The sequence below is a fragment of the Girardinichthys multiradiatus genome, chromosome 1, assembly GCF_021462225.1.
Source record: "Girardinichthys multiradiatus isolate DD_20200921_A chromosome 1, DD_fGirMul_XY1, whole genome shotgun sequence".
Taxonomy (NCBI): Eukaryota; Metazoa; Chordata; class Actinopteri; order Cyprinodontiformes; family Goodeidae; genus Girardinichthys; species Girardinichthys multiradiatus.
In genome coordinates, this window is record NC_061794.1 from 30,770,113 (window position 1) to 30,795,632 (window position 25,520).

Consider the following 25,520-nt stretch of genomic DNA (forward strand, 5'->3'; position numbering starts at 1 on the left):
CTAAAGTAATGGCGTGAGAAGTCTCAGAATAATGAGATAAATAAATGATTTAATTAAATGACTGAATATATCTAAAGTTACACAATACAATCAATGTGCCACGTTACAATAACAGACTTAAATGTGTGGTTGACCAACATAATGCAATGTATAATTGTAAAGTCAGAGGAAAAATTTAAATGGCTTTTATTCGTCTTCTTCACTATAGCTAATAACACAAAATAAAATCCAGTGCAGCCAGCTTTCAAAAGATGTCACCTAATTAGTAAATGAAATAAATAAATTGATGGACAAGAGACTAAGTACCGAGACCTGGATATTCAATAGTAAGGCTGTATACAAGAAGGGACTGAACGGACTGTACTTCTTGAGGAAGCTTTGAGTGTTTGTAGCAAGATGCTGCAGATCCTCTAATCATATCAAGTTGAGGAGATTGCAATCTCTGCTGCCCATCTACTGGGGTAGCAGCTCAGAGCCAGTGACTTTTAAAAAAAACAAGCGGATAAAGAAGGCTTCGGAGACTGCTCTGAAGCCTCTGAAGATGATTGTGCAAAGAAGAATGCTTTATGAAATTAAGAAGGGTTCTTAAAGCTATTAAAGCCATTAATGTTTCACTTTTATTTCCTATAGAAAGTACTACTGGATTAGTGCCTCTGTGTTCTTTTTTTGTCTCTGCTCTGTTCTCCCAATCCCCCAGACGGTCGTGGCAAAAGACCGCTCACGCTGAGCCTGGTTCTGCTGGAGCTTTCCTCTCCACTGTCGCTACATACATGCTCAGTATGAGGGATTGCTGCAAAGTCAATGCAAGCGACTGCCCACTGTCGCTACATGCTCATGCAGGAGGAGTGAATGCTGCAAGCCACTGACTCGATGCAATATGCTGGGTTTCCTTAGATAGAAAATCCTTTTTAACCAATTTGAATAATAATATAGTGAATCTGACTGCACTGTTTCATAGTTAGGTTTAATAGGAGACGACATGTGTGTGAATTGGTGCTATATAATAAAACTGAACTGAATCCCAATAAGCACACCATTCCCACAGTGAAATATAGTGGTGGCAGCATCATTCTTTGGTAATGCTATTTTTAGCACAAATGGGGAGACTGGTTAAAACAGATAATATGATGGAGTAAACTAGAGCTAAAATAAGAAGAAAGTTCTGGAGAATATACTTGCTAGAGTCTGGGAAGGACTTTAGACCAGGGTGGAGGTTCACCTTCCAGAAGAACAGCATCCTTAAACTGCCAGATACATGGAATGGTTTAGATCAAAGCATATTGATGTGTAAGAATGACCTAGTCAAAGTCCAGACACCCAGTTGAGAACCTGTAGCAAGACTTGAAAATAAATGTGCACGTGGTTTAAGGTAAAAAGAATGTGCAAAACTTTCAGTCTCTAGATGTGCAAAGCTGGTAGACATACTCCAAAAGACTGTTTCATTGCAGAAAACAGTGGTTCTGCAAAGTACTGAATACAGATGTATTGCACACATTTCAGATTTGTATTCCTAACAAAACTCTAAAACCACGCATCATTTTACTTCCGCTTTCACTATTTTGTGCTGTTTTGTCACAAAATAAAATTAATTTAAGCTTGGATTGGAAACATCAAAAAAGGTGAAAATCTTTTATGGGGGAACAATACTTTTTCATGTCTCTTACTGTACCTTAAAGGAAAACTAAAAGAAAAATTAAATTGTGCTTTTACTTGCCTTCAAGTGTTCATACATAACTGAACCTTTGGTGTGAAGTAAATGAAGGCAAACCCAATAAAGGCAAATGACCTTTTAAGTAAAAAAATATTCTTAAGACAATGGGTAGATGTCCCCTTCTGGTGTCTTTAAAACAAATACTGAACTTAGACTTTTACAGCTCAGGTTGCCGTCTCACTCAGGATCCTGTGGACAAAATAGAGGTGGCGAGAAAGATTCTTGCGCTATTTAATGAACAGAAATTGAAAACAAAGTTTGTAAAGACGGTTTTATTTATACAGTGGAAAAACAGAAATTAACAAATTTACACCAGACTACTGGATATCAATCTAATTTGCCAAATTCAGATTAAATCCAGGTTTTTGCCCAAAACGTCTTTTTTTAAAGCGATCCATAAAAAATAAACTACATGTGAAATTTCCATTGACATAAACACATTCCATGTGACTAATCAAGTCTGAGAAATCAACTTTTATTGCAAAATAATATAGCAGAAAGCACAAAATTTAGCCAAGTTGCTACAAATGTAATCACTCATACATAATAGTGTCTCCATGTTTGCCAGCATATCTACCCATTCATATCTTTATACATCCTGTTCCTCCAGCTTACATAGTCACAGTTGCTGTATGCTGTAACATTTTTAATACTCCAGTAATCTTATCAAATTACTACCATAACTTAAAGCTTGAGGGTTTTTATTTACGTTTGTGTATCTTTACCGCTGTCTTTAGTAAGTTTCTTAATAACACATCCTGATTCTTAAATTAAAATTTAACTTTCAGATTTGCAGTAGCCTTAAACACACCAGATAATGCCTTTTGACAATTTTTTCACATGTACCAGATCAAATTCCACCGGTTGAAATGTATTTCCTGAAGGAATATATTTATTTTATGCATTGCACATTAAGCCAAAACTTTTTTCTGATGAAATTCTGCACCGTTGAAGTGGGCACACACACACAAACTATCAGCCTAATTTAGGCTTTATTTACAACCTCCGCTGCCAACAACATTCCCTGCCAACAGACAGAAAAACTAGAGTAAATAAAACATTTTGCTTTACATAAACAAATATGTAAATTAGAATAATACCAAATAAAATAACTGGTTTGGTTGTTATTACTGAGTAAGAAGTAACCTTAAACTGCAATAAGTACAGTTTAGAATTAATAAAGTATCAAAAGGCAACCCTTACAAAATAGAAAAGGTTGTACTCTGATTCAGCTTCCGGGGTTATAAATAGATAAAGAATTGTGTCCATTCTGTAATGATGTGTTATTTATTTAATCTGAGTCTTTATTTGGGGTCTTCGATCGTTCCCTTGCTGAGGTCAGTCATTTTGGGATATTTGACTTTCTTTTGGTCAAGTTCGTTCTGAGCCCACAACAGTAGCTTTAGTAACTTAGCCAGCTTCGGAGTGGATTCTCTGTTTTCATAGTCTAGTACACACTGATTAACCTCGCTCCAGACCTGGAAGAGAAAGTAACAAACATCTTAATGTTTTCATACAAATCTGAGACATTCAGCCTTAAACTGGTGATGGTTCCTTTTTAAAATAAAACTTATAGAATTTATAAAGAATGAAATGTGAATGTTGCTCTCATGAAAATAAATCATGAGTACAATTTTAATTTAATTTAATTCAATTCAATTCAGTTTTATTTATATAGCACCAATTCACAACACATGTCGTCTCAAGGCACATCACAAAGGATTTGGAATGGTGTGGAGTTGTTGGGAAGGTTAGATTAAACTACTCTACTAGAGTTTGGGCATTTTAGAATGGGCTATGTTTAGGGGTACTAAGTAAATAATAAAACTGATAAAATTTGTCCATCTAGAGCACACTGGTGGCCATTGTTATACTAAAAACCACAAGGATTGGGGGTACCTCTCTCTGTCGGACTAATTATAACAATTGGAAATAAGAAGGGGTCGCACAGGTAGCAGATTTACAATAACAAACATAATAAAAAAGGTTTTGATTGTAGATTTTGCTAATAATTGGACAGGGCACTTATCAGACTCTTTTGATAGTTCTACTTAAAATAACCTTCCATGTTTTGTAATGTGTATTCTTTTCCATTAGTTTTGTATTTTTGTTTTCAGGAGCCGTTATTGTGGCTGTATTATTAACTTATAATAAAAATAATTATCAATCTACAAGAATGCAACAATGATCGTTAGGTGCCTTGTGATTTGGTATCTTTATGCCATTTTATTATAACTTCTATTAATTTAGCTCTAAGGTACTTTTTTGCCTAAAAAGGAACAGATTTTAGCATGAACATAACAGTGGGAGATAAGACCTAAAACAAAGCATAAACCAACTCACTGAACCAAAAAATGCCAATTTAACCACATAAAAATCGTCTGATCATTCTAAATGTGTGTCGACTGTACCTTTTGTCTCTGCATTATATTGAGCAGATCTCCAAAGGGTGAGTCTTCTGGGTTGTCAAATGCCAACAGAGCCAGTGTCCTCTCCATCTCAGTCAGACATTCTCGGCTCTCCTCGCCCTGCTCTGCTAACTGAGACTGGGCAAATTCAAGGGCAGCCTCGGTCTCCCTCAGACGAATCAGCTCAATAAGATGCTGCTGCTGCACATTACAAAAACATAGGTCCAAATATTGAATACAAATTACAGAAGAAGTCATGCAGCTGAAATAGCAGACTAAAAACAAAAAGCTAAGCTGGTCACTTTATTTTACAGTACCTGTAAGTGAAAGTATAGGTAACGATTTGTATCCAGCAGTTCTGGGTGCAGACTATTGATAAGTGCAATGGCATCCTGGATCTGTCCTTTTAATATCAACTCCCTGATCTTAATCCGTTCATCCAAGGAGTCCAGGTCCACACTGGGCTCTATTCCGGACTCCATCCGGAACTTTTCTGCTGCCTCTTTGAATCCTTCTGTAAAATATAGAATAAGGTAATTTTATTCTCATACCACAATAAAAAAAAACAATATTTGCAAAACAACTGTTTATGTACATCTCACAATGAGACTGGTACTTCACCTGTAACCAGGTAGTTCATTATCAGCCTGTTCATATCAGCTCTCTGAATGTGAACATTGTTGAGTTTATCCAACCACTCTTCCTTTGTTACGTCCTCCGGCTTCTCCGCATAACTCATTGTGATTAGATCCTAGAAGAGAGCAGGGAGGCTGTGTTAACAACTGGCAGGATTTAAGACTCAGTAAAAAAACACTTTGATTAACTAACAACTAGCTGTTCGATCTAACAGAAATAACAACAGTTTAGGCCTTCGGTCAAAAACACAACACTGAAGCCTGGCTTTCATCAACACGTACCAAAACACATAACATTTAAGTCTCCAGACTCGCATTTTCCTCTGTACGCATGACCTAAACAAGTCGTATCCTGCCCAATTTTATTTATTTATATTGTATTACAACATACGTTCAACAAAATGTACACGTTATTCTTCGCAATACCTGAAATCTGGTTGCTACTTCCCAATAGTAGCAAGCTAGCTAACGGAGGGTGGGCCTCTTCTTCTTTCCTCTAGTTCAAAACGCACCATATAAACTAATTACTGCCCTCTACAGTAAACTGAAAACCATTGCATTACTGATGTCTACAAATAAATACAATTTGAAAGTGTTATCCACCTGTACAATGTAACCCTGAGTTTTATATTGTAAACTCTAAAAAAATAAAAAATAATGACTTTTATATAATAATAATAATAATAAAAATAATAATAGAAATACTTAATATTATTTATTATTTGTAATTATTATATTTTATACAAATTTGTTGACATGTACGACAACCATGAAGCACTATTTTTTGTAACCTCGACAATAATGTCTGTGACGGAAAAAGGATGATAAATACACCATAGAGTGGAGTATTAGTTAATGTTTACAGTCGGCATTCTGGTCTACATGCACCCTCCCCCCACACCCGCCTAAACGCGCTCACGGTTGCCATGGTAACGGCACTACCAACTTTTGGTCTCCGACGTTTATTTCGGGGCTACATTTGAAGACGACATTAAGCTACAAACCCACTTCCCAAAGCGTGGAGATTTTGAACACTAAGCCCTAAGGTAAATGCATGTGGAACTTTATTCTATGCGGGTATTTTAGTTTTAAAAGTACTCCGACAATGTTTGTATGTTCAGCGTTCATTAATGTAGTATGACGGAGCTAGCTTAAACGAAACGTAGATTTAGCAAGTGAACAACTAACTTACAAACTTAAAACGCCGTTTTCTTTTTCTCCAGTGGGCTATTGTCAGAAATGGCTACCTCTACTGGACTTTCTGAAGCCACTGTGCAGCGCATGTCAAAGCAGCTGCCAGTTCTGCCTCCAATAGAGAAACTGCGGGGCGCTTTGGAGCGCTCCATCAATGCACAAAATGAGATGAAGGAAGAAATGAAGAAGAGGACAGCGGCTCACAAGAAGCTACTGAGGCACAGGAGTGAAATGCAACAAAAATATTTTCATATGACAATGTAGGTAATTTTTTTTATTTATGTACTTTAATTTATTATTATTGTGGCTGTAGCAACAATTAATACAATTACAGTTTATCATTAAATCCTTGGGTTCCCTTAGGTTTAACTGTTTACATTATGCTTTACTGTAGGGTCTCCAGAGCAATGGAGTATCACAGAAAGACCAAAGAGATGGAACCGACGCGCAATCGTTCGCCAGAACCCCATATTACACCCACAGTATGCATATAATTATCTACAGTTGTAGTTGTGTGTGTGTGTGTGGAGGGGGTCAATGGTTGCTCACTTAAAATCAAAGTCTTCATATTTTATGAAGTTTTCATGTGTGTAGACAAATTATAAACACAAAATTGCACATAAATCAATCAACAGAATCAATTTCTTCAGTTGTAACCAGAAAAATGCTGGGTATGATGGGAAAAACACCATCTCCACTATTATTAAGCATGGTGGTGGAAACATCATGCTTTGGGCCTGTTTTACTGCTAGGGATACAGGGTCATTATCTGTGAAATCTAGGGCGAGAACACTAAAGATGTGTCATACTGTAGATGAGACTTTCAACTCAAGACACTGTACAGTACTAAGACAACAATGGAATAGTCAAAGAAGAGTCAGATTAAGGACATGGAGTGGCCTAGTAAGTCTCCATACCTTTATCCATCAAAAAAATCTGTAAAAGTTTGCTGAAGCTTCAAATTGCCAAACAGCAGCAAGAAACCTAATGGACTAAGAGAGTTTCTGTAAAGAGGAGTAGGTCATAATCCCTCCAGAGATGCATGAAAACCGGGTGACCAGCTGTGCAAAATATCATTGTCGTTTTATAATTTATTGATAGGGGATTAAATACTTTTCATTCAAAGATGTGTAGACCAGTTTTTTATATTTATGTAATTAATTTTTTCAGCATGTTTGGTTAATATTCAGTTTCTGAATTAAAATGAAACAATTGTAAAATTTAGAGATGCAGCTTTTGTTTGCGAGTAAACATTTGAAAATCAGCATAGGGTGAAATACTTATTTTCCCCACCGTATGTGGACATCTCAAATACAAATCATAATACAAAGAGGAAATATTGCAAAGTTATTAACTTCAATTCTTTTTATAGATGCTCTGTGATGAGCAGAAAACAAATAGTTGCTTCATAGTATTATATTTTACAGACTGAATAAAGACTTACTGGTTTTATTTGGTTTTGCACTGTTTGAAGATGAACTACAGCTTCATGAAGCGTTGTGTAGAGAGTCGACCTTTCGTTCCAATCCAGCAACAGTGGTTAGACTCAGTTGTTGCCCGAGTCCCACCTGAACTGAGAGAGAGCCCTGAGGCAAATGAACTTCTTCAGCAGCTTTGTGAGGAAGTTACCGAGGAGTTCCGCAACGTGATTGTCAAGCACACAGGTACTGCTAGTCAGAGGGCCTTTCAAAAGTATTCATACCCCTTGGGCCAACACAAAGTAGTGCAGAATTGTACTGTGAATGTAAAATAATGCTTCTCAACATTTTCATCCATCCATCCATCCATCCATTTTTTATACCCGCTTCTTCCATACTGGGTTGCGGGGGAGCTGGTGCCTATCTCCAGCTGTCTATGGTCAAGAGACGGGGTACACCCTGGACAGGTCGCCAGTCCTTTACAGGGCAACACAGAGACACACAGGACAAACAACCATGCACACACCCATTCATCCCTAAGGGCAAAGCAGTCATGTTTTTGGACTGGGAGGAAGCCGGAGTAACCGGAGAGAACCCACACATGCACAGGGAGAACATGGAAACTCCATGCAGAAAGACCCCCGGGCCGGGAGTCAAACTGAGGCTCTTCTTGCTGCAAGGCAACAGTGCTACCAACTGCACCACCATGCAGCTTGACATTTTCATACAAATGAAAATTTGAAAAGTATGCTGTTCCTTTGTATTGCACATCCCTGAGTCCATATTCTGTCTTGCTTCCCAAAGGGTTTTTTTGGAGTATGTCTCTTCCAGCTTTGAACATCTAGAGTGTGAAATCTTTCGATGTTCTTTAAAATAGCAAAAGCTCATTCAGATAGGATGAAGAGCTTCTGGAAACATCAATATTCAAGTCAATATCAGTTAGATTTAGCTCTGGACTTCGATAGAGCCATTCTCACACATTGTAGCTCTTTATGTTTTGGGTCATCGTCCTGCTGGAAGGTGAACCCCTGCCCCAGTCTCAAGTCTTTTACACCCTCCAACAGGTTTTCTACAAGGATTGCCCTTGATTTAGCTCCATTTAATTTCCCTTTGGGATTAATAAAGTATTTTTAAATTGAATTGAATTGAATTCGTCTTCCCTTAAACTTGGACCTGCTTTCCTTGCTGAAGAAAAGCATCTCCACAGCAAAATGCTTCCCTCACTATGTTTAACAGTAGGGATGTTTTTTTCAGGACGCTGTGCATTGTTCCTTTTTCATCAGACCCAGCATTTTGCATATAGGCCAAAACGTTTTTTTTTATCTCGTCTGACCAGAACACCTTCTTCCATGTTTCTGTGTCCCTTACATGGCTTGTGGCAAACTACAAATGGGACTTCTCATGGGAGTTTTCTTAAGGCTGTTCTTCCACAGAGGTCAGATTCTAATAGCTGTCCTTTTGACAGATTTCTCAGCCTAAACTATGGAGAAAGAGCAGTTTCTTCAAAGTTGTCATGGGCCTCTTGGCTACTTCTCTGATCAAAGCTCTCCTTGATCAGCCTGTCACTTGATATTTACAACCATGTCTTGTTTGCTCCCTAATGTTCTTTAATAAATCTTTAAAATGTTACTTGACACACATAGGCGGTGTATAATTACTAGTTGACTCTGAAGACAATTGCTTGCACTGGATTTTATTTAGGGGATTAGGAGTAGGGCTGAAGATGCACACCATAGATTTTTATTTGTTTTTTTTTTTTATCATTTTTTTATGATTTTTGTTCCAAAGTTATAGGTTGCTTTGTGTTGGTCTGTTACATGTGATCTGAGTAAAATACATTGAAGTTTGTTGGTTGAAACGTGACAAAAAAAGAGTTCAAGGGGTGTAAATATTTTTACTGACCAATGTGTTTGATTTGGTTGTATTTGGACTATACTCTATAAACTTTCACCCTCATTAAACTTTAACAATAAAATTACAGTTTTCAACTACATACCAGCACAGATTCTCACAAATTATTTTGCAGTTGAAATGAGAAATTACAGCTCCTCTATAGAGTTTGTAACCTTTAACATGTTTAATTGTTTCTTATTAATGGTTTAACTCTAAAATGACCTGATACCAAAACATTTGGGCTCTGAGCCAGACCTATGTGCTGAAGATGTCGTTTTTTATGAATCTGTTGGTGTTATTTTTATGTTATTTAGAGTAGATCAGTACCTTAAGTCTGTGTGTGATTGATCATAATAGTCTAAACAAACATTTGGTCAGTTCAGATCTTTAGTTTAATGCAGACATTTTCCCTGGAGTTTAAGTAAACTATGTCGTTTTATTCAATGTTTCCTTCTTTTAGTGGACACAGTGTTAAAGAATCCTGACAAACAAGAACTGTACTCAGAAGAACAGAGATATAGCCAAGCGAGGTGAGTCCTAAAATATGCATCATAATTACACAATGATGATTTGCTTTGTTTGACTATTTTTAAAGTTTGTATTTTTTTCATTTTTCTGAAGTCTTGATTGCCACCAGCTTTGCTATAGCACCTTTACAAAAAGACACAGAATGATAAAAAGAAAACTCCACATCCTGCACCCTGTGATGCTAACTATATTGGATATTAGCTACACGACATTTACTCACATGGTCCTAGTTGAGCCAAATAGTTGCAGGTAGGAACACATCGCATGTAAAGGTGATTAACCACATCTAAGCTGTAAGTCTAAATCTCCTATAAGGATATATATTTTTTTATTTATAGCGCTTTCAACCCGGTGGATTGTACAAGCCTACAGAGGAGTGCAGCTGTGGAGTGCAGGAAGAAAGAAGCTCAGATCATGAATACCTGGTTTCCTCAAATCATTTACTTATTAACAAATGAGGAAAACCTAGATGGACTTAAAGAAGAGAAGCTGGATTCTTTTTACAACTGTGCATCCACCCTCATGTCCAATCAGGTATTTCAGTTTTATTATTTATGGCTCTTGCTTTAAGGAAGATGTTTGTTTGACATAATTACAGAAACAGATAATACATGGCACATCTGACTACAATTTAGAGCCTAGGCTCTAAGTACTTTCTTTGAGGAAGATGTCAGACTGATTCTTCATGATTTTTATTTTATATTACAAACAATTCCTCATGCGCGTTACAACTAGGAGTGTTTTTTTCCCCCCGAATTTCTAGTTGAAGTCTCTGCTTCAAGAAAGTGTAAAAGCGTTTGTCAGTGTGTTCGATCCAAGCAATCAGCACTACCTGCCAGTCTTCCGCATGGCTTTGACATTTGACGCTGAAAAGATGGGAATTTACCCAAGCCTCCCAGATTTAGAAGCCTCCATTTTAGAGATCCTCAGTTCCATAGCAAACACGCTGCAGGTAAAATTTCTCCCTTTAAGCTTAATTCATGTTTAAGTGTGAGTGTTCAGCCAGGATTGGCCTGCTTTTCATTTATTCACAGAGAGTACAGACTGTGCAGTCTTGGTTGGCCCAAACTTCAACTCCGTTTGTGGATGCCAGCGTGCCCGATGAGATCCTTGCTTGGGCTCGGGTCACTGTGACAAATGCTGTGCGCAAACGTTTGGAGGAACCTGACAAACATTTTAAAACCTATGGTGATGTAACACACATACACTCATTGGCATGAATGTTATTTAAATTCTGGACCCTTTATGATCCATGCAAACCATTTTTTTTTTCAAAGTTCATGATTTTTGGAGGGAAGGTTTTGGTGAACACGTTTGAATTTAGTGTATATATTCTCTAATCTAATCTAATCTAATCTAATCTAATCTACACATGGGCTGTAATGTATACATGCAACCCCACTAATACTTGGATAAATGCAATTTATCATGTTGCAGAGACACCAGACACATTTTGTAGCTATCAGAAAGATCCTGCAATGATTGTGGTTGGAAGTCTAACCACTCTTAACAGAAATGGTAGAGTGTGTTTAAAGTTAGTAAGTTAGTTGGTTTCCTGGCATGGACCTGGCTTTTAAACATAGTCTATAACTCTTTAATTGGGTTTGAGGTACGGGGCATTTCAGAAGCCTAATGTTCTCCTGCTTTGTCACAAAACAGTGTTAATGGGTGTTTTAGATCATTGTCCTGTTGCCACACCAGACTATGTATTTGTGATTGAAGTTGAAGAATTTGAAATCCTTCTTAAATATTCCATTCACTTTAAGAAAAGCATCAGTACCACTGGCAGCCAAACAGAACTTCAGCAGGATGCTACCAGCATCATGCTTGACAGATGTTATGATGTTCTTATGTTTTACAGCCTCACATTGATACCTCTAGACATTCTTCTTGCCATTGTGGCCGAAAAGCCCAATCTGTGTCTGACCATTGAAATTTTCTCCAAAAGACATTCGACTTGTCCACATGGATGGCTGCAAATTGCTTAAAGATGCTTTTTTTCTTGGTCGACAATGATTAAACTGGCACCTTCCAGTTTATTACATGGCTGAGCCTACAGAACTGGATGTTCCAACAAGATGAATGATGCTGAGCACACTTTAAAACTGATTTTGGAATGGTTAGCCTGCTTTATTTAGTGGCTAACATTAGCTGCTGGAATGGCACTTAAAAATGACATTTATCCAGATATTAATCAAGGTGTTTTCAAAGATGTTTAAACCTGTAATTTTTAACCAGTGTTAATTAGAGAAAATCCACAATAAACTCTAATTTGTTCACCCAAGCATTGTTTTTACAACTCCCTGAAGTTCTGTGTCGTATGATCATTCCACCCTGGGAAAAAAACAACTCAAATGCATCATTAAAAACCAAAAACTATTACGATTGTGATTGCATGTAAATTTCAGACAAGGAAATGTGTATCAGTTCATGATTTACTTTTTGTGGTTTATTTTGAAGTGAAAAACTATGACTGGCTTGTGAATGGAACTGTGCAGACTCAAGTTGACACTTTTCTGGAAGAGGAGCACTCTTTTGATGAGTATACTAAAGTAAAGAATCCTAAAGCTGAACTCTCTTCACTCTGCGATTTATATCTCAATATGACTTCAACATGTTTTGGTTTGTATGTGACCTTGCCTGATAAAGCAAGTGGAGGAGTTTCATAAGCTCTCAAAGGAGATTACCAACCTCCCATCAAAGGTCTACTTCCCAATGGTCCATCTGGAATGTGAGGAGCTGAAACAAGGCCTGTCTGATAAAGCCAAAATGTTTGCTGACATTCTTCTGAAAACACTGGTCACCAAACACCGAGAGCAAAATCAACTGTAGGTCCCTTCCTGTTGCATTGTCAGTCAAGCCAGTCCCTCATTTCTAGAAATTCACATTTTCACAATATACATGATGTTTTGTGTGTCTGTGGAAAGGATCTGTTCTGAATTTGAAGCCATCAACAAGAAAGCTCTGGAGGTTCCGGAAAACACCGACGCTTTTGCTCAGATGGTAGACTACATTAATTTTATCAAGACAAAGGGTGTTACAGACCTCAATGACAAAATAACGGTGAATAATTGGACAGTTGCCCTTAGTTGTTGTGTGTTGCACACACATAATTTCTTACATCTGTGTATATCACAAAATGCAATTGCAGGAAGCTAGCACCAGACTTCTGTACCTCTTGAATGTCTACATCGTTGAACAAGCGGATTTGGATCTTAATTCTGTTGTTTTTCTCTGGCCAAAAAACATACTTCATGTTTTTGAGCTCAACAATGAGGTGCGTCTTTAAAACTATAGCATTGTGTGTATTTAAAATTAATACATTTTTTATTGAATGATCTGATGCCGAACACAAGTGTTATTTTCCAGGTGTTGCAGACTTCCAAGCAGAAAGGAGAGAAAGAGCTGATAGCGAAAAGGGAAAAGTTAATGGTTGAGCTTGAAAGGTTGGGACACATGGCAGACCAGTTAGTGGATTGCTCTCACCTGGATATGCTGCAGCAGGTACAGTATCATTTCCACTATTAGATAAACCTCAGATAGTTTCAGGTTTCTGTGTTTTTTATTAGATTATTGACCTTTTTGTATTTACCCGTCAAGCATGTGACCTCACCAACAGTAACAACACTTATTGTTGGCAATAAAGGGGGGTGTTACAGTACTCATATACAGTGCCTTTCAAATGTATTCACACCCATTGAACTTTTTCCACATTTTGTCATGTTATGACCATAAACTTTGATGCATTCTATGTAAATGAAGTAAAAGGCAATTAATGTATGGTTTTCAAAATATTTACAAATAAAAATCTGAAAGTCCTACATATATCTGTATTTAGGCTCACAGTGACAGTATAGCTGCAAGTCTCATTGGGTTTGTCTCTACAAGTGTTGCAGATCTATTGAGAACTTTTTGCCTATTCTTCTTTCCAAAATATCCCAGTCTCAGATTACAGTTTATGTGAAAACCAATTTTCAAGTCTTTCCAAAGATTCTCAATTGGACTTAAGACTGGACTTTAAGTTGTGAAGTGTGTGTTTACAAACTGTCCTGCTTAAAGATCCTCTCACCTGAGTTCCAGCTCCTCCAGAGTTACCATGGGTCTCTTGACTGTGTCTTTGATTAATACTGTGCTTTAGCAGTCTGTCATTTTAGGGGAACTGCAAGGCCTTGGTAGCTTTGAATTTGTGCCAGATGACGAGTTGAACAATACCCCTGTCAGGTGGCTAAAGAATTAGATATTGTTTATTGCTATAAACTTACCTATAACTTCATCCCTGAGCTGTCTGGTGCTGTTCTTTGTTTCCATTGTGCTGTTTGTTGCCAACAATGTTCTCTAAACTTTACAGAAAAGCTGAATGAATAATGAGATTAAATTATTCACAGGTGAAATGTTATTTACTAATAAGGTGACTTATGTATGCAGTTATTTGCCTTGGATTTTATTTAAGAGTATCAGAGTAAAGTGGGGTGAATATCAGCCATGCTTTTCAGATTTTTAGTTTTTAAACTGAAAACCACATCTAACTTTCCTTTTCACTTCACAACTCTGTTTTACTTTGTGTTGGTCATAAAATCCACATACAATACATTAAAGCTTGTGGTTCTAAGGGGAAATTAAAGTTTAGGCGATACAAATACTTTTGCAAGGCACTAAAATATGCAGTATATTCACCTCTTCTGAGTACAGTCTCCATGTAATAAAAGGTGACATTTTTTTCAGGTATTTCCACAATTTTCTTTCTCCTTGGTTGCACCAAAGACACAAACTTATTAAAACTACTTTTTGAACAGTATTTTGCAAAGGTAAGAATGATACAGAAACTTCTTCGGGAAGCAGAGGAGGCTGTTGTCCTCATTAATAAGGAAGAAGCCTTCTACAAATGGGACCTAACGTCTTACCCGGAGGTTGAGGCCATTAAAGAAAACATTGAACCATACCACAAGCTGTTTGGATTCATCCTCAAGTGGCAGCACACAGAAAGCAGGTCTGACATCAGTCCCCCCTGTGTTTCGATTTTAATGCCCTGTGATAACCTTGTGTCCTATTTGTGAGTAGGTGGATGGATGGCTCTTTCTTGGACCTAAATGGCGAGACCATGGAAGCTCAAGTGGATGAGTTTTATAGGGAGATCTACAAGTTGTTAAGGTATTTCCAGCAGAAGCAGAATAAGGCTGCACAAGTGCTGGAAAAGATTTCTGGCGTAATGAGGGAAAGGTCTGCTGAGGATGATCCGAGAAAGCAGGAGAACGCAACAGTAGTTTTGTGTTCTGCTGCAATGGAACAGATCAAAACGTTCAAGGTATCTAAAAGCTGCTAATGACTGAATTGTCACATAATGTTAAGTGTTTTGTTTTTGCTGTTGTTCAACTTTTAATTGATCTATCTTTGCATCATCAGGAGTATGTCCCTGTAGTGTCCGTCTTGTGTAATCCAGGTATCAGAGCCCGTCACTGGGACAAGATGTCTAAAATAGTTGGGCATGACCTGACCCCTAATTCTGGAACAACACTACGCAAAGTTTTAAAGCAAAACTTAGCACCTTACCTTAATGAGTTTGAGTCTATCAGTGTCGCTGCTACCAAGGTGAGACTCCCCGTTTCCACAAAGTCTGTGAGTTGAATGTTTCCACTGCCATAACCTACCCTTACTGCAGGAGTTTTCCCTGGAGAAGGCCATGCAAACCATGGTTAAAACTTGGGAGAGTGTTTCCTTCAACCATCAACCCTACAGGGAGACCGGTGTTTCCATTTTGACTGCTTTGGATGATGTTCAGACAATGTTAGATGACCAGATTGTAAAGACTCAAACAATGAGGGGCTCCCCTTTCATCAAACCATTTGAGAAACAAATCAAGGTAAATTGTTAGCGATAATTTCCATTATGGATAAATAAAAAATGTGCAAATGTTTTTTCCGTATTAAATATTCTTCATAGTTCCGAGTGTGTTCTGTGTTTTTAGCAATGGGAGGAGTGCCTGCTTCGCATTCAGGTAATCATAGATGAATGGCTGAGGGTGCAGGCCCAGTGGCTTTACCTGGAGCCCATCTTTTCCTCTCAGGACATCATGCAGCAGATTCCAGAAGAAGGAAGACTTTTCCAAACCGTGGACAGAAACTGGAAAGAGATCATGAGGCACTGTGTTAAAGACCCCAAGGTAAAAATAAAATTAAAAAAAAGCAAAACAGTTTTTTTATTATTACCAACAGATCATTTAGCTACCTCATTACTTTATCATAGGTTCTGCCAGCAACGTCGCTGCCTCGTTTGCTGGAGAAGCTGCAAGATTCCAACACCCTCCTCGATAGCATTATGAAAGGCTTGAATGCCTACCTGGAGAAGAAACGGCTCTTTTTTCCACGGTAGACCAAGAAAAACTTTCTGCAAAACATTTTGTTTTATTACATTTTGCAATATTCTAGTTTTGCTGCTTATCTGTGTGCAGGTTCTTCTTTCTATCAAATGATGAAATGCTTGAGATTCTCTCTGAGACCAAAGATCCACTCCTTGTTCAGCCTCATCTGAAAAAGTGCTTTGAGGGTATTTCCAAATTGGACTTCTTACCTAATCTGGATATTCAGGCAAGGCAGTCATATATACAAATTGTATAAAGTAACATTGTGCTTGATTAGCCTTTAATCATCTGCGTACTGTTCTTGCTCAGGCCATGTACAGCAGCGAAGGCGAGCGTGTTGAACTAACCCAGCATATCTCCACATCTGGAGCCAAAGGAGCCGTGGAGAAGTGGCTAATTCAGGTGGAGGATGTGATGCTTCGCAGTGTCAGAGATGTGATAGCTCGGTCAAGATTGGTAAGATCACTAGTGCATACAATGTTAGTGTCAGAGGTTTACATGCACTTACTATTAGCATGAATGGTTGATATGAATGCAAAACTGTTGGGCTTTTAAAGTTTTGGGTGCACCGGTTTGAATTAAATGCAGAATTTCTCTGTACCATAGAGAATAAAATATTCTCATAGTACTCCATAGAGGAGTACTATATTATAGAAGAGGATCACTCAATGCAAAATTATACAGGGTCACATATATACATACACCCCACTAATATTTAAACAAATGTCCCTTAGTTGTAGAGAAACAGCACACAGTTTGTTGCAGAGTCATCTTAAAAGACTGATTGGATGCAGTATTTGGTTGGATATAATATTTCAGGTACAATGGAGTAACACTCTGCATGCCAGTCACAGCCAGTTGGATGCCGTCTAACGGCCCTTAATGAGCAGTATGTGTATTTTATTCTGTGGCTGAAAGGCTGCAGCTCACAAAAAATGGTGGGGACATTTCAGTGTAGGAAATAAAAGAAAAGAGTCTGGGAAATGCGGGCTAATCATAATTGATATAATTTTAGCAATATCCAACAATAGTATCATAATTGCATGTTTTCCTAATATCGTGCAGCCCTACTTTGTAGCCACAGACAAGCTTCTGTGATAATTCTATTAAGTTATTTGATCATTTTTCACAATTTGTAAACCTAAACTGGTTGGTTTCCTGTTACAGACCCAGCCTTTAAGCATAACCCACACATTTTAAAAAAGGTTGAGATAAAAGTTATTCCAGAAGCTTATTTTGATGTGCCAAGACCTTTTTCATGTCTTTCCTGTCTTTCATGGGCAGGAATGAAACTTGCAGCTGCCCACATGGTGAAACTAGGGGTAAATGTGTTAAAGATCTTATGAAGCAAACAGATCGTAGGATTGTGCTTGAAGCAAATTCAGTATTGTGGTGGTAGTACCGTTTCCCTGCCAGTGGTACTGGTGCATCACACAAAGTGAATGGCACAATAAAGGAGGATTACCTGCAAGTTCTGATACTTCACTTAAGATTAACAGCTAGACGGTTCAAACTTTAAGACAAACCAACTCATTTGAATGACGTCTAATATTTCTGAAAAAAAGAGTGGTCAGTCAGTCATTTAGCCAGAGTTATGCCAGAACCTTGTTTATGGCTATAAGAATCATTAGGTGTTTCTGCAATTCAGTTTGCAATACAGAAATAAATCTGTAAAATTAAAGCTATGTGCAACAAATTCTTGTTTTAAAATTTCATCTGAAAGAAAAACAGGTTCAAATGCACAATTAAATGCCCAAAATTTAAATGACATTAATGCCGGTGTCAAGTGTAGGTAATTCATATCATACTTTTTCTGGTGCATAACATCCTTTTCATGTTGTTGAATGGACAGGCCTATGCTGAGACTCCACGGAACCAGTGGGTCACAGAGTGGCCTGGACAGGTAGTCATTTGCACCTCTCAGATTTTTTGGACTTTGGAGGTTCATGAGGCCATCAGAGCAGGGACGGATGTGAGTCTTTCTGTGTTTTATTCTGCTTGATTTTAGACTTTTCCGTCCATTTCTGGTGTTGAACAGATCAGATTTTCGAAACTGGTCTAAGAAGATTAATCATAATGACATGTGAGATGACATAATGACAATGACCTGCAAAATATTAAAAAGTAAAAAATACAATATGTTATTAACTCTTTATCGAACATATGATTTCTTTAAATAATTGTAACAGGGGGCTGGGTTTTCTTTGTAGGGTATAAAAAAGTATTATCAACAACTGAAGAATCAGCTGAATGACATCATAAAGTTGGTGAGAGGAAAACTTGCCAAGCAAACCCGGATTACTTTGGGAGCGCTTGTCACAATAGATGTCCATGCCCGGGATGTTGTCATGGAGCTTATAGAGAAAGGTAACACGACGCTTAAAGTAATTTAAATACTTAAGGCTCTGTCCTATAAAGATGTTAGACGTTCAGTGTTGCTTTTTTTTTTTTTTTTTTAGGTGTATCACATGAAACTGACTTTCAATGGTTAGCGCAGCTTCGTTACTACTGGAGCAATAACAACGTTCGCGTTCGCATTATCAACTGCGATGTTAAATATGCCTATGAGTACCTGGGGAACTCACCACGTCTGGTCATCACTCCTCTGACTGACAGATGCTACAGAACTCTGGTAATTAAAAAAAAAACATCCTCTAAATATTTGATGAAGTTATCTGAAATATGAATAATGCACCCTTTCTTTTAGTGAGCAATGCTCATATCAGATTCCATCCCCCTCTGAAATAGATTGGAGCTTTCTACCTGAATTTAGGTGGAGCGCCTGAGGGTCCGGCTGGGACAGGAAAGACTGAAACCACCAAGGATTTAGCCAAAGCTCTTGCTGTGCAGTGTGTGGTTTTTAACTGTTCAGACGGACTGGATTATCTCGCTATGGGAAAAGTACTATCCTCTTGAAACTATCCTCTTCAACGTTTATCTGCATATGTGTCAACTATTTTATTTTAATGTATGTTTTAATCCAATTTATAGTTTTTTAAAGGCCTAGCCTCGTCTGGAGCTTGGGCATGCTTTGATGAATTCAACCGTATTGAGCTGGAGGTTCTGTCTGTAGTGGCTCAGCAGGTTCTGTGCATTCAGAGGGCCATAGAACAGAAGCTGGAGTTCTTTGATTTTGAAGGAACTACGCTTAAGCTAAATCCCAACTGCTTTGTTTCCATAACAATGAATCCCGGCTATGCAGGACGCTCAGAACTTCCAGACAACCTCAAGGTATATTATCTGTAATTATGCATTATTTATTATATTGATATTACATACTGTAATCAGTATAATGACGTGTAAGAACGTTTAGATAAATCAGTAACATTTAAACATTTATGTATATTTTTCCTCTCTGCAGGTGTTGTTCCGAACTGTGGCCATGATGGTCCCAAACTACGCGCTAATCGCAGAGATCTCTCTGTATTCATACGGCTTCCTCAATGCCAAACCGCTATCGGTGAAGATTGTGATGACCTACAGGCTTTGTTCAGAGCAGCTCTCCTCCCAGTTTCACTATGATTATGGCATGAGGGCGGTCAAAGCAGTGCTTGTGGCTGCAGGAAACCTCAAGCTCAAGTATCCCAACGAGAATGAGGATATTCTGGTAATTGTGCAAAAATGAATTAGTTTGATAAACCTTTGTTTATGCATTTAGTGTTAGCCTCAGTCATCAGCTGATTTAGACTTATTTACTGATTTATTAACATTTTGATTTTATTTTCTCATGTTGTAACATTCAGCTACTGAGATCCATAAAGGATGTTAATGAGCCAAAGTTTTTGTCCCATGACATTCCTCTGTTCAACGGAATCACCAGTGATCTTTTCCCGGGCATCTCCCTTCCTGAGGCTGACTACCAGGTCTAATATGTTATATTTTTACTCAATATATTGTCTTGTGATTGTGAATGTATCTGTGTTTTTATCTGTTTTTCTCTTTATTTTTGTCAGCTGTTCTTAGAAACTGCTAAAGAGTGCTGTAAAAGTCATAACGTGCAGCCAACTGAAGTCTTCTTACAAAAGATGATCCAGACATATGAGATGATGATAGTTAGGCATGGGTATGTTTTCATGTGTTTTTTTTTCATGGATTTCATGTTATTTTGTCATGCAAGACAATTTAAGATTAAGAAAGACTTTTTCAGGTTTATGCTGGTGGGAGAGCCCTTTGCTGGAAAGACAAGGGTGCTGCATGTCTTAGCTGACACTCTGAGCCTGATGAATGAGAGAGACTATGGAGGTGAGGAGAAGGTCATCTTTAGGACGTTAAATCCAAAGTCCATTACTATGGGGCAGCTCTTTGGACAGTTTGACCTGGTTTCCCATGAGGTAAATTTGTCTCTTGGATAATCTGTGTGAAAGCATATTCTGTGCATTTGAATCATTAATGTAGTGTGCTTTGCAAAGTATTCATACAGCTTACATATTTTCACATTTTGTCACATTACAACTACAAAGGAAAAAGCTGCAGAGTAAAAATAAAAATAAAAAATTCAGAAAAAGTTCCAGGGGGGTGAGTACTTTTTACACCTGTAATAATGTGCTGCTGTTACTGGCTTTCCCTTTTTAACAGTGGACAGATGGGATTGTGGCCAACACCTTTCGTGAGTTTGCCTTGGCTGACACACCAGAGCGCAAATGGGTGGTTTTTGACGGCCCCATAGATACGCTGTGGATTGAGAGCATGAATACTGTGCTGGATGACAACAAAAAGGTACACAGTTTAAATTGACTAAATATGCATGCTTAGAGATTGTTTTCGTACTCTGGAGTAACATGTTTTTTCTCCACAGTTGTGCCTGATGAGTGGTGAGATAATTCAGATGTCCAATCAGATGAGTCTGATTTTTGAAGCAATGGATCTATCACAAGCATCTGTAAGTTAGAAGTGTGCAGTTAATACAGTGGTATGCAGCTACTGCTCCTTGTTATTTGCTGACATGCATTTTCACATAGTCAACTTTAAGTTGTCTTATTTAGTACTATTTAAGCATCTTTTTAAATAGATATTTTCCGTAACTACAGCCTGCCACAGTCAGTCGATGTGGTATGATCTACATGGAACCATCTCAGCTAGGCTGGAAGCCGTTAGTGATCTCCTGGATGAACACTCTTCCTGATGATCTGCAGACCCAGGAATACCATTCCCTGCTGCTGGAGCTCTTCCACTGGCTCCTCCCGCCTTCCATCAATAAGCTACGCAAGCACTGCAGGGTAAACTAAGCCGCACGCCACAGATCAACCAGTGCAAAAGCTTTTCCAACAGCCAAATGTTTCTCTTGATTTAAAGACAAATGTGTAGAATTGACCATGTAGATCAATGTTTACAGGAGGTTGTTCCCACTAACAACAGTAACACTGTGGTGTCCCTGTGTCGACTGTTTGAGATGCTTCTCACTGAACCAGTGAAGACAAACCCAGGGGATAAAAACATCCGCATCTGGATCATGGTATAATTACTTTATCATGCTGATCTTATTTACTCTAGATGTCAACGTTATGAAAAAAAGGCATCTCCTCCCTTTTAGTTTTAATCAGTTTAGTAAAACTACTGCTGTTCTCTTCATCAGTTTCTTTTTTCTTTTTGCTTACAGGCAGCTTTTGCATTCTCCCTAGTATGGTCTGTGGGGGGTGCTTGTGATGCAGACAGCAGAGAAAAGTTTAGTGAGTTCCTCAAGGTGACAGTTTCTGGAGAAATAAAGGAATGTCCAATCCCTGAAACAGTTGGGAAATGGGAGTGTCCAATAGATTATAATGGCCTGGTGTATGACTACTTTTATGAGGTATTCTGCTATTATTTTCTAAAGGTTTGTATTGTAATAAATGACATTAATTATATAGTAAACTCATCCACAGTTTAAAGGAAGAGGCAAATGGGTTCACTGGAATGAAGCAATTAAGAACATCAACTTGGGAGATAAAAACACAAAGGTGCAGGAGATCATTGTTCCCACCATAGACACCGTTCGCTACACTTACCTAATGGACCTCTGCATCAATCACCGAGTGTTAGTATTCTTAGATGTTCCAGTCATATTGACCAACAAACATATGCAGTTCATCTACAGTGCCTGTCAGACGTTTGCATAAACTCATCATGGGCATGAATGTCTACTGATGGTTAAATAAACAACTTCAATGAAGTTTAAAAACAAGAATTATGTACACTTGTTTGAATTTATTCTTGATTTTCTGTTGATCCATAAAGTGTCTAAATAATACATAAACACTTAAATATATACATATAACCTCACTAATTAACTATTAACATCAGTATACTCATTTAAACTAATTTGTTTTTGGGCTTGAACATGGCTTTTAGGTTTTCAATACGGCTGAGGTTGGGGCCATTCCTGAAGCTTAATGTAATCTTGCTTTAGCCATTCTTAAACCAGTTTGATGTGTGTCAGTCACAACTGACAGCAGAATAGACCCTCAGCATGATGCTACCACCACCATGCTTGACAGTTGTTACTTTATTCTTAAGTCTTACGGCCTCACCTAGAATTCTCCAAACATTCTACTGTTATTGTGGGCAAATAGCTTAAACCATAAAATGTCAGACATTTGGCTTTTCCATGTGGGGTACTGTAAATTTCGTTCAAGCTTCAAGGTGTTTATTGCACCAATAAACGTAAAAGTCTGTGCCAGAAAGAACAATTGTGAAAAATCTGGCCATAATTACCCCAGGACCTTTCTCATGGCTAGAAACAGTGTCTGGGTTCTCTGCAACTTGCTAAAGGACATTTAGCCAAATATAGGTGAGGGTTTATGTATAACTTTGAACTTGTTTGGAATAGAGAAAGTTCACATTACATTCTAACTTTTGCACCCAATTCTTGTTTTAAAAGCTAACTGAAGCTGTATTTTTTATTATTATTCCATCCTTGGAAAAGAAAATAGCTGAAATGCATCATTAAGGCCCAAAGTGTATGCAAATGATGGTTGTAGTTAAACTGCTGACCGGCACTGTGTAATATTTCAAGTTACAGTCTTTAACATGCTTTCATTTACACATACAAATAATCTCACAGTCCTTCCCTGTTTGTTGGCCCTACCGGCACTGGAAAGTCTGTATATGTGAAGGAGAAATTGATGAACAATCTCGACAAAGACAGCTTTCTGCCCTTTTTTATCAACTTTTCTGCCCGGACAAGTGCCAACCAAACCCAGGTTAGTTCTGGTAATGTGAGACCTGAAGATTCCCATAGTTTATTTAGTTCTTGAAATATGTAAATTGATCAATAAAATACAATGTTATTCTAACAGTAAAATATACCTGTTCTCAGCATTCTAAAATGTATTGTGCATTTGTTGCATCTCCTAGAATATAATCATGTCCAGGTTAGATAAGAGAAGGAAAGGGGTGTTTGGCCCTCCATTGGGAAAAAAGTGTGTCATCTTTGTAGATGATATGAACATGCCTGCCCTGGAACAGTTTGGGGCCCAGCCTCCTGTGGAGCTTCTACGGCAGTTCATGGACCATGGAGTCTGGTAAACAACTTACTGTTAGAGGCCGTTCTAAACGTTCCAGAAACAGAAATGTAATAAATAAACTTTTCAAATAGGTAGATGTCATTTTTTGTTCTCTGGCAGGTACGACATAAAGGATACTTCCAAGATCACTCTTGTCGACCTCCAGCTTATCTGTGCAATGGGCCCCCCTGGTGGTGGAAGAAATGCAGTGACTTCTCGGTTCCTTCGGCATTTCAACATTTTTAGCATAAATCCCTTCAGTGATGACACCATGGTTCGCATTTTCTCCAACATCGTGGCTTTCTATCTCCAAAACAATGCATTCCCTCCTGAATGTTTTACTGTTGGCAACCAAATAGTGACAGCTACAATGGCAGTGAGTTTCTCCTAAGACATGTGGACATATCATTATAACTTCAGCATAAGGCCAGATAATTACAGTGCCTTGCAAAAGTATCCATGCCCTTTAAACGTTTTTTAGGTTTTGTATCATTATAACACTAACTTAAGCATATTTTGTTGAGATTTTATATGACAGACCAAAACAAAGTAGTACATAGCTATAAAGTAGATAAATGCTTTTCCAGTTTTTTTACAAATATAAGTCTGAAAGATGTGCCGTGTCTTTGTTTTTTGTGGTCATTTTCCACTGCTGTTAAAACTGCAAGTTTTTTTTTTATATTTCTGATGGCAAACTAAAATTGAACATCACCCTGAAAACATCATCCCCACCATAAAACATGGTGGTGGCAGCATCATGCTGTGGGGATGTTTTTTTTAAGTAGCAGGAAATGGGAAGCTGGTCAGAACAATCCTGTTATGGCTTAGATGAAAGCATAACCATGTGATAGAGTGGCCTAGTCAAACTCCTAAATTAGGACTTAACAGTGGCTCTACACCAAACCTGACTTGAGCTTGAGTTTTTTGCAAAGAAAAATTTGCAAGTCTTTAAATGTGCAAAGTGGGTATAGAAATATGCAACATTAACTGGGGCAAAAAGAGGTTCTTCAAATTATGGACTTGTTACGGCTGAAAACGAATTCCATTGCTAGTAGCGCTATTGTGCACTACTTTCTTTTGGTCTATCACAATTCAATAAAACATACGGAAGTTTGTGGTTGTAACATTACATATGGTGGAAAGAATCTAGAAGATACATACATTTGTGAGGAACTACATGCTCTGCTCTTAGTTTTCCTTGGTCCCCCACTTCTGTAAATCTCAAACAATTTTCTATGTGTTTTTATGTTCTAAAGGTGTATAAAAAAGCTATGCAAAACCTTCTTCCAACTCCAGCCAAGTCTCACTACACTTTCAACCTACGAGATTTCTCCCGCGTCATTCAAGGCTGCCTGCTGCTGAAGAAAGAGTCTCTGGAAAACAAACATACGATGACACGCCTGTTTGTCCATGAGGTCTTCCGTGTCTACTACGACCGTCTAGTGGATGACCAAGACAGAGAATGGCTCTACAAGCTGATGAGCAGCATCCTGAAAGATCACTTCAAAGAAAACTTTGACCAGGTCTTTGATCACCTGAAACAAGGCAGCACAGTAAGCCAAGCTTCAGTTTTGCTTAAATTATTTCATAGGCGTCAGTTTTGTTAGACACACAGTAAATTAAACAAAAAAGGTGTTCTGGTTCTTGTTCTTACAATTTAAAACAATGTAATCAATGACAGATCACACTGTATTTCTCCTGTTTGCAGCTGGTAGAGGAAGACATGCAAAATCTTCTGTTTGGTGACTATATGAACCCTGAGCTGGAGGATGACGAGCGCTTATATGCTGAGGTGCCTTCAATTGAAACATTTGCTGAGGTGGTAGAAGCATGTCTCGAAGAATACAACCAGATGCACAAGAATCGCATGAACCTCGTCATTTTCCGGTAAATGTCTTTT

At 38.0% G+C, this 25,520-nt stretch overlaps 2 protein-coding genes across 3 annotated transcripts in view; one reads left to right on the top strand and one right to left on the bottom strand.

Annotated features, from left to right (window-relative positions):
- Positions 1-1,968: 1,968 nt before the first annotated feature.
- On the bottom strand, positions 1,969-5,303 carry LOC124871556 (glucose-induced degradation protein 8-A homolog). 2 transcript variants are annotated; one of them, XM_047370965.1, is made up of 5 exons: positions 5,181-5,303; positions 4,741-4,870; positions 4,437-4,633; positions 4,123-4,320; positions 1,969-3,189 (listed from the first exon to the last, which is right to left on the bottom strand). In XM_047370965.1, the coding sequence occupies exons 2-5, from the start codon at positions 4,856-4,858 to the stop codon at positions 3,016-3,018; spliced, it is 687 nt and encodes a 228-aa protein (XP_047226921.1). In that variant the 5' UTR covers positions 4,859-4,870; positions 5,181-5,303; the 3' UTR covers positions 1,969-3,015. The 2 variants fall into 2 exon arrangements, with proteins under 2 accessions (XP_047226921.1, XP_047226912.1); XM_047370956.1 differs by lacking the exon at positions 5,181-5,303 and adding an exon at positions 5,037-5,178.
- Positions 5,304-5,664: 361 nt separating this feature from the next.
- Positions 5,665-25,520, top strand: part of dnah12 (dynein, axonemal, heavy chain 12) — a 36,557-nt gene continuing 16,701 nt past the window's right edge. The window contains exons 1-42 of the mRNA XM_047375719.1: positions 5,665-5,800; positions 5,978-6,208; positions 6,343-6,430; positions 7,423-7,612; positions 9,720-9,789; positions 9,881-10,036; positions 10,126-10,321; positions 10,551-10,739; positions 10,822-10,975; positions 12,248-12,339; positions 12,437-12,615; positions 12,715-12,850; positions 12,939-13,064; positions 13,157-13,291; positions 14,581-14,774; positions 14,846-15,089; positions 15,188-15,373; positions 15,444-15,644; positions 15,750-15,944; positions 16,028-16,149; positions 16,233-16,368; positions 16,452-16,598; positions 17,995-18,114; positions 18,353-18,509; positions 18,602-18,774; positions 18,891-19,043; positions 19,134-19,373; positions 19,504-19,749; positions 19,886-20,005; positions 20,096-20,205; positions 20,290-20,473; positions 20,718-20,858; positions 20,938-21,021; positions 21,170-21,358; positions 21,475-21,594; positions 21,739-21,927; positions 22,001-22,152; positions 23,179-23,317; positions 23,472-23,638; positions 23,741-23,996; positions 24,877-25,173; positions 25,329-25,507. Of these exons, the coding sequence (XP_047231675.1) occupies positions 5,994-6,208; positions 6,343-6,430; positions 7,423-7,612; positions 9,720-9,789; positions 9,881-10,036; positions 10,126-10,321; positions 10,551-10,739; positions 10,822-10,975; positions 12,248-12,339; positions 12,437-12,615; positions 12,715-12,850; positions 12,939-13,064; positions 13,157-13,291; positions 14,581-14,774; positions 14,846-15,089; positions 15,188-15,373; positions 15,444-15,644; positions 15,750-15,944; positions 16,028-16,149; positions 16,233-16,368; positions 16,452-16,598; positions 17,995-18,114; positions 18,353-18,509; positions 18,602-18,774; positions 18,891-19,043; positions 19,134-19,373; positions 19,504-19,749; positions 19,886-20,005; positions 20,096-20,205; positions 20,290-20,473; positions 20,718-20,858; positions 20,938-21,021; positions 21,170-21,358; positions 21,475-21,594; positions 21,739-21,927; positions 22,001-22,152; positions 23,179-23,317; positions 23,472-23,638; positions 23,741-23,996; positions 24,877-25,173; positions 25,329-25,507 (6,767 nt within the window). The 5' untranslated portion in view covers positions 5,665-5,800; positions 5,978-5,993. The remainder of the gene's footprint in view (positions 5,801-5,977; positions 6,209-6,342; positions 6,431-7,422; positions 7,613-9,719; positions 9,790-9,880; positions 10,037-10,125; positions 10,322-10,550; positions 10,740-10,821; positions 10,976-12,247; positions 12,340-12,436; positions 12,616-12,714; positions 12,851-12,938; positions 13,065-13,156; positions 13,292-14,580; positions 14,775-14,845; positions 15,090-15,187; positions 15,374-15,443; positions 15,645-15,749; positions 15,945-16,027; positions 16,150-16,232; positions 16,369-16,451; positions 16,599-17,994; positions 18,115-18,352; positions 18,510-18,601; positions 18,775-18,890; positions 19,044-19,133; positions 19,374-19,503; positions 19,750-19,885; positions 20,006-20,095; positions 20,206-20,289; positions 20,474-20,717; positions 20,859-20,937; positions 21,022-21,169; positions 21,359-21,474; positions 21,595-21,738; positions 21,928-22,000; positions 22,153-23,178; positions 23,318-23,471; positions 23,639-23,740; positions 23,997-24,876; positions 25,174-25,328; positions 25,508-25,520) is intronic.

What these genes read in the sequence shown, in the direction of transcription:
- LOC124871556 (XM_047370956.1), bottom strand. An exon ending in AATGAACTACCTGGTTACAG is followed by an intron (nt 4,634 to 4,740) that starts GTGAAGTACCAG and finishes TATATTTTACAG; the next exon opens with AAGGATTCAAAGAGGCAGCA. An exon ending in ATATAATGCAGAGACAAAAG is followed by an intron (nt 3,190 to 4,122) that starts GTACAGTCGACA and finishes TTTCTCTTCCAG; the next exon opens with GTCTGGAGCGAGGTTAATCA.